Here is an 8,563-nt window from a genome sequence, read left to right as displayed (position 1 = left end):
TGATAACGTGTTGTGAATGAAGAGGGGAACTTGTGTGTATTATTAGGTCGACCAACTGGTCTTTATATATATATGGTAATGACGGTCTAAGTACTGGATCGATATGAGATCGTACTTATCCTTAACTAGATAATGACTAGCAATACGTAAGATAAACATCAACTATAATGTAGATAAACACAAGAGTAGATAGGCGCCATTATGATCCTGCGGATGGGCTTGACCCGTCTTGCTACACGGGCTGATAAATGGGTCGATTACTAAATGGTTTATAACATTTTCTATGTATTTCAAATTATGTTTTTACAATTTTCTAATCACGACTCCGGTTTAATGTTTCAGTCGTTTTTTCCTTAAAAAAAATTGACAACATGTTTCAACCGATTTTCATAGTTAAAAAGAATTTATTCATTATTACAATATTTATTCATTATTACAATATTTATTCATCTTCCCGACAAGATAGCTTATCTGGTCGTTGTTTTTTCTTTTTGTAAAAGTTATCTGGGCATTGTTTATTCTACGTTTCTTATTCTACTACTGTACTACATAAACAACTACACATTCGTCTTTTGATCTTTGTTTTCGCACCCCTGGAGATTTTCTTGGTAATATTTTCTTCCTCGTTGTTAATTTTGTTTCTTCGTCTTCGCGCCAGGTTCTTAGTAGTTCGATTCAGTACTTAGTTTAATAGAAAGATCGTTGACTTTTAATACGCTTCTAGATATCTCAAGTCAATAGATGAAACTTTTTGATCCTCGTCTTTAAAGAAGGATACTAAGAAAATTTCTGGTGAAATCTTGTTTCTTATTATCGTAGATACTGTTTGCTGCATGAAGATGCTCAAGGACCCTGAACACCAAGTTGCTGGTCACATGGCTAAAGATGGGAGGCTTGGTCCGCTCGTGGACGGAGAAGGCCGATTCTTCAAGCCATTTCAGAGTAATGGTCGTGGGGAAAACGAGGCTAAGTTCTACGAGTCCTTCTCGTCCAACAAGAATGTTCCGGATCATATCCGTGGATATTTCCCCGTGTATCACGGCACTCAAGTAGTGGAAGCATCTAATGGATCTGGCAAGCTTCCACACATAGTTCTTGACGATGTTGTTTATGGTTACCCAAATCCCTCGGGAATGGATGTTAAGATTGGATCTAGGACATGGTACCCGGGTGTATCCCAACAGTATTTCAACCAATGCCTAAAGAACGATAGAGAGACCACCTCCGTTTCCTTGGGGTTTAGGCATGCTGGTTTTAAGATTTTTGACCACCAAGAATCGAGGTTTTGGATAGTCGAGTACAAGGTTGTTCATGGGTACAAAGTCGATGATGCTAGATTAGTTCTAAGGAAGTTTGTGTCATCGAACTCGCTAGCTGACTCGATACCAGACTGTGCATTTGCCTCGGAAGTTTATGGCAGTTCTAGTGGGATATTAGCGCAGTTATTAGAGCTTAAAGCTTGGTTTGAAACTCAAACGCTATACCATTTCAGTTCTTGCTCGGTTTATATGTTTTATGAGAATGAATCGATTTTGATGAAAGGAGGAGAAGGTGCGCGGGCACAAGTAAAGCTGGTGGATTTTACGCATGTTCTTGATGGAAATGGTGTCGTCGACCATAATTTCTTGGGTGGACTCTCCTCTTTTATCAAATTCATCCAAGATATACTTGAGAGCTAGGACAACAGCGATGAAACAGATACTTCTAGTTCTGAAAATGGAAACTAAGGATCATTCATGTTTTCCCTTCAATTGTATAATACTTTTGGTATACCAACCGAACCAAACCATTGTACTGTACTTCTCACTTGAGGATTAACCAAATCTCCATGAAACTTAGCTAAGCCTATGCAGCTTATTTGGTTTCCTGTCATAGCAAAGCTACATTGTATATTCAGGTAAGAAAATACTTGAAGAAGAAATAATGTCAACGTCAGCAAGTTGAAACATTAGTGAAAAGTATTACTTAGGAGCAGTTTTCATCTTAGAACATAATCTTACTCAAAAAGCCACTAAGACCATTGATTAAACCGGGGTTCTTAGAGTGGGTTCTTAGCGGAAGTTAAGAAACTGTTTCTTAACTTTTAACTAAAAAAGCTAAGAACCGGTTTCTAAAAACTCTGGGTTAATCATGCTCTAAGTTGTTTACTCAACTCTAAGCCAACATAACACCTAGAAACAGAATGTATGTTTTATTGTTGGCTTCACTTTTAGCTGTTTCTATATATCTGAATATTTACAAGTTAAATGCTCTTCATAATTATTCACAATGATAACAGTTGCTAAAAAAAAAAAATTATTCACATTGATTAAATTTTTCTTCATGATCTTGTTTTGTGTAATTTTCTTATATGTATCTCCGGATTCAGACAATATGCAAGACACTTGTCCAACGGCTCCGGGAGGACAAAGCATCTTAATGGCTATCCTTGCAAGAATCCGTATAAACGCTCAGGATTTCAAGTCCACCAAACTTACTGTAGCTGGAGACGCAGATAACTATCTCCAGTCGAACGTTGCAGTGCTCACTGCATCAGAGTTTCCTGCTCTCAACATTCTCGGCCTCTCTGTCACTCACCCACTGACCTGGAAAGGGACGGATCCATGTTAACAAATTTATTAGAAAGGGATTTAGTATGTAATACAAATTAGAACAAAATTTAAAATATCCGATTCGAATTTTAGCGAGTACCCGAAAGTCCTAGTCTAGTTATACAGTTAATAGGCAGAACATAATTTAAAAAAATATAAATTTTATTTTCGAACTCCGAATCACGTTATATTGGTTTTCATTTATTTTGTATAGTAATAATCACACGGTGAATAACCAATGACTCAAAATTTCAAGTCAACGCCCAAAAATAACTTATGTTTATTTAAAATTTTGTTTTGTCCAATTCACCCTAGAAGTTCTAGATATTTACGAAAATGTCATTACTTTGTTTTTTTTTCGAAAATAATGTTTTTACCTTACCATTCCCATCGTTACCAAATATTTACAACTTTGCCTTTGACATCAATACCTTAACCACCATAAACTACCAAATTGAGAGTGTTAATGCCCTAAAGTTTCAATTTTTTCTCATCTTTTCTCATTTCCTATCCACACAAACCACATATCTTACACTTTCTCTCAAAATTCATTAAAAAAACTGAAGATTTTGATTACAAATTATGGAAGGTTCATAAGCTCACGATTCTTGGTGATTAACGAGTAGGTAGCTGTTGTGGTAAAGTTCTGGGTGATTGGAGAAACCACGCAAGTCATCTCACGAATTCAAGGTATGAAATCGCGAACTACATTTTATTTTTCAGATCTGTTCGACGAAGAAGACTTTTTCATCGAGAAGACTTCTGGTCAATGCATAGGTTAGTTTTGCAATTGACTGTTTGTGTGTTTTTAATATAAGACTTCCCTAGAAGTCTTCTAACTTTCCTTTGTAAACAAAAAATTTCGAAATTCCCAGAGAAGACTTCTTCTCTGATAAACATGTTACTTTTAAATTTGACCGAACTTGGTCAGAAATTTGACTTTTTGTAGAAGACTTCTAAGGAAGTCTTCCTGGAGAAAACTTCTACAGAAGTCTTCTAAAGAAGTTTTCTGAAAGTCTTCCCTAAGTCTTCTCAATACCGGAAGATGTCTGCGTGGGTTTCTTTAGAAGTCTTCTCGAGTTTAATTTTGGGTTTTGGTCAAACTTTTGCCCGCGAGAGAAGACTTGTAGAGAAATCATCCGACGGAAGACTTCTAAAGAAGTCTTTTCTCGAAAAGTCAAATATAGTCAATTACAAAAGTAATCCAGCAGACTTCTTGCGACATTGAGAAGACTTCCGGAAGACTTAGAGAAGACTTCTTTTGAAGGATTCTCCAGGTAGGCTTCCCTAGAAGGCTTCTACAAAAAGTCAAAATTCTGACTAATTTCGGTCAAATTCAAAAGTAACCTGTTTATCTGAGAAGACTTCTCTTCTCTGGGAATTTCGAAAAAATTTCAATTTCAAAAGTAAGCCAATATTTACAAAGGAAGACTTCCGAAGATGTCTTTTGTAGAGTAGACTTCTTAAGAAGTCTTCCTTCATAAATTTGCAATTGCAAAAATGACCTAAATAAAAGGCTTCTTTTGAAGTCTACATAGAGTAGACTGCAAGAAGTCTACACAGAGTAGATTTCTTTTGAAGTCTTCGGTGGATGACTTCAAAAGAAGTCTTCTACGTAAATCTTTATTAAACTTCAAATTTATCCAAAATTAAAATTAATTTTTAATATCATCTTGCTAATTCATGTTTATTAGTCAATATTGGAACAACTGAATCGAATTTATAACTTAATTGGTGATAATTATGAAGTTACAAACATTGATGTTTAATAATGTTTCTAGCTAAACGGAGAAGTCTTCTCCGATGATTTTGTTTTATTAAGTTGATGTTATGTGATTGTGATGTCTTCCTCATAAGATACAATTTTTAACTTCCATGAGATTTAAAATTTCAACTTTCACTTAAAATTGAATTTTGATCTTTTGTGAATTTGACTAAGGTTTTTTGAGAAGTCTTAGTTTTAGCAAATTTTACTAAGTTTTTGTGTTGTTGTGTTTTGTTATGTGAGGGTAGAATGATTTAAATATTTTTTAATATGTTGCATCAATAACTCTAATGAAGTCAAGTACTTTTGGCAAAACATGAACATATTTACCATTTTTTTTATTAACATCTCTTAAAGTTTACAAAATAATTCACAACTAAAATATTACACATACAAATCATAAAAAGACCATAAACAAAATTATTACACAGCGATATATTATTCCTCAACATAGATAAGCTTGGACTCCACTTCACATCATCTCTTTGTACCACTTTGGGCAGAAGACTTTGAAAGACTTTCTAAAGACTTCGTGGGAAGTCTTCTAGCATAAAATACAAAATATTTCCCAAAAAGTCTTCCGAGAATCTTTCGAGAGTCTTCCGAGAGTCTTTCAAGAATTAACCCAGAAGTCTTCCAAAATATGTCTTAGATCTGAAAAATTTGCATATTCAAAAGCATTCAAATGACTTGAAAATAGAGAAGGCTTCAAAAATAAAATTTTAGATAATAAACAAAACAGTCACATTAGGTTGGACCTATAATTTTTTAGAATCTAATATATAAAACACACAAAATACATATCAAAAATTTATACCACTTTAGGCAGAAGACTTCCTGAAGACTTCATGGGAAGTCTTCTAGCATAAAATGCATTAGAAGATTTTCTAAGAAGGCTTCTGAGAAGTCTTCCGAGAGTCTTCTGAGAAGTCTTTCAAAGTCTCTCAGATCTAGAAAAACCTGCAAATTCAAAAACATTCAAATAACTTCAAAACAGAGAAAACTTCAAAAATAAAAATTTTATGCTTACAAAATAAACAAAACAGTTACACTATGTTGAATCTATAGCTTTTTAGAATCTAACATATAAACACACACATAAATTCATATCCAAAATTTAGAGATCTACCTTTGAAAGAGTGAAAGATGAGAACCATGTAATGAAAAACCTACAAAAAGAAGATAAATTAGTGAGAAGACATAAGTGTTGGAGAGTTTTAGAGTGAGAAACATTATATTTTTGCTGCAGTCATTTGAGAGGAAGAAAGAGAATGTGTAATTTTTTTTTATATATGGAGACAAAAATTTCAATTAGGTTTAATATTTTCGACCAAGAAGACTTCTGGAAGACTTATGGAAGACTCATGGAAGACTTATGTAAGACTCATGGAAGACTTATGGAAGACTTTGATTTAGGTGGAAAACCTAAATTATTCCAAAATTTAGGCGGGAACCCTAAATTTTACTTAAAATTAAGCGGGATGTGTCGGAAGACTTCTTTTTAAGTTTTCTGTGAGTTCTAGACCCTAAAATCAAATAACTATGCAAAAAAACCTTTTTAAACTTAAAAAAACTTAGAAAGTGTTTAAATCAAATTATTAGATTGTTGCTAAACATATATAGGTCAATTTGAAAAAGGAAAAAAATGAAGATAAAATTTCAAATCTAACCCTAAAGATACCAACAAAACTATAACATATGTTACCAAACCCTAAACCAATGACTCATGAACCAATCGACATTCACTCATCTATGTTGAAAATAATTCAATTTCAGATAAACTAAATTTACATCATTGAAAAATGTTTATTATTATATGATTTCAAATTTTAACCCATGAAAATATTTTTTATAAAAATTTTAAATTATTTTTAAGATCTAATTCATGAGAAGACTTTCTCTCGAAGACTTTTGGAAGACTTATGGAAGACTCCTGGAAGACTTATGAAAGACTCTTGGAAGACTTATGGAAGACTTTGAAATTTAGGCGCGAACCATAAATTCTATTAAAATTTAGGCGGGATGTGTCTGAAGACTTCTTTTTAAGTCTTCTTTGAGTCTTCCAGACCCTAAAATCAATTACTATGCAAAAAAACTGTCTTAAACTTAAAAAAAAAACTTAGAAAGTGTTTAAATCAATTTATTAGATAGTTACTAAACATATATAGGTCAATTTGAAAAAAAAAATGAAGGTAAGATATCAGAATCTAACCCTAAAGATACATACAATACTATAACATATGTTACCAAACCCTACACCAATGACTCATGAGTCAATATACATTCACTCATCTATGTTGAAAATAATTCAATTTCAGATGAACTAAATTTACATCATTGAGAAATGTTTATTATTACATGATTTCAATTTTTTACCCATCAAAATATTTTTTATAAAATTATAAAATTATTTTTTAGATTTACTGAACGAGAAGACTTACAAAGAAGTCATCATAGAGAAGACTTCTTTGTAAGTTTGTAAGTCTTCTCTAACGGAGGGTTATAATGGTAAAACTGAATACATGTTTTTTGTTTGTTCACAAGGGGGCTGTTGTAATTTCACTAGGCTTTTTGGTTACTTTTGCATTTGATTGAATTTGGGGTACACTTTTGTATTCAAAAAAAAGTTTTGAGTCACTTTTGGCAATTCTCCCTCCGTTAAATTATGTGAAGAAATATTATGTTTGTAATATTTGGTTTGTTTCATAGGACCTTGTATAATGGTTTCAACACCTTCCACATATTCTAAACACCTTCTTTTTCTCATTTTAACATTCTATATCATTTTCTCTCTCTTCCACCTCATTTATTCAATACTCACTTCATTTTACATCTCTACAATGGTTTGTTTTAAAAAATTCAACACTCTACCCCACAACTCTTAATTCATATTTTTGTTTCTTACAATTAATTTAAAAACTAAAAATAACATAACTTTTAATAATATTTATTTTGAATTATTATACTTAGCTTAATTTTTAAATAATACCAAAATCTGTATTAATAAAACAATCAAAATTAAGAACATATTTATTTTTTTTAAGTAAGATATTTACCAAATTTTATTTTCAAAAATATGAAACTTATTATTATTAAAAATTTTAAAAAACTAAAATTAAGAAACACTAAAATAGTTGACTATTATGAAAAATAATGTTTATAATGAAAGAAAAGATTAAAACACTAAAATAGTTGATTATAACAAGAAAAAAAAGATTAAACACTAAAATAGTTGATTATAATGAAAAATGACTTTTTTATGTATCCAAATGAAACGAGAGTAGTCTCTATTTATAAATAAAAAAATCTTGAATTATGATATAATTTTTATATTTTTTTAAAAAAATTATTATATAATAAATGTGTTTGAATTAGTGGGTGCAGATAAAAACAAAAGAAATCTGCACAGCCAATCAGAACACAATATTTAAATCTTATCCAGATTTAAAAAATAAATCGTGATAAAACCAGCGCGTGTATGCCTTTTCTATCTAATCAGAAGACGACAAGTAGCAGCGGCGCTGGACCACAAAAAAAAGTTTCGACTGCTAGAACTTTACTAGGGGTGTTTATGTCTTATAGATAAGCCAAATTTATCGAACACATTTATACAATGGTTTGGAATGTTGAAAAGTGTTTTCAAATGGTGGCATACTAGGAGAGCGACACGGTCGCGGAACAAATGCCACGTCAAATAAGGTTAAATTTTTTTAATTTGTCCCGTAACAATGTAAAGCTTAGTGTGAAAATTGCCAAAAGAGAACAAGAAAACAACATAGTTGTCCCTATGGTATAAATCCATTTTTTTTTTCATTTTTTCTCTCTTTTACCCTTTCCATATGTTAAAATTAATGAAAAAAATAGTTATAAAAATCAAAAAAATTATTAAAAATATAAACAATTAATAAAACACCCATTTACATAAACACATATTTTTTTTGGGTTGAAAAACATAATAAATAATGTTTTTAAATTACGTTCTACTAAAAGTAGAATTCTGTTTCTACACAAAACGGGTGAGCAGAAAGTGAATTCTAGAGTGAACACATCCATCTACTTGTTTTAGAACGTACAAACTACTTTTTACTATAATTCTAAATATGGGGAATACGAATTCTACTATTTGTAATGATCGCTACTTTTATTCAGAAAGACGTTTCTACTTTTATTGAGTATTCTAAGTTATCAGGAATGCAAAATCTAAAAC

General features: G+C 31.5%; 1 protein-coding gene across 2 annotated transcripts in view; it reads left to right on the top strand.

Annotated features, from left to right (window-relative positions):
• Positions 1-1,828, top strand: part of LOC106306009 (inositol polyphosphate multikinase beta-like) — a 7,322-nt gene extending 5,494 nt beyond the window's left edge. The window contains exons 1-2 of one of the 2 annotated variants that reach the window (XM_013742459.1): positions 513-608; positions 820-1,828. In XM_013742459.1, coding sequence (XP_013597913.1) covers positions 834-1,679 — 846 coding nt within the window. In that variant the 5' untranslated portion in view covers positions 513-608; positions 820-833 and the 3' untranslated portion in view covers positions 1,680-1,828. Of the gene's footprint in view, positions 1-512; positions 609-819 lie in introns of those variants that run through there. The other variant, XM_013742458.1, reaches the window with a different exon arrangement.
• Positions 1,829-8,563: the final 6,735 nt, after the last annotated feature.

This window comes from Brassica oleracea, chromosome C7 (assembly GCF_000695525.1).
Source record: "Brassica oleracea var. oleracea cultivar TO1000 chromosome C7, BOL, whole genome shotgun sequence".
NCBI classification, from domain to species: Eukaryota; Viridiplantae; Streptophyta; class Magnoliopsida; order Brassicales; family Brassicaceae; genus Brassica; species Brassica oleracea.
This window is presented reverse-complemented; position numbering and strand designations above follow the sequence as displayed.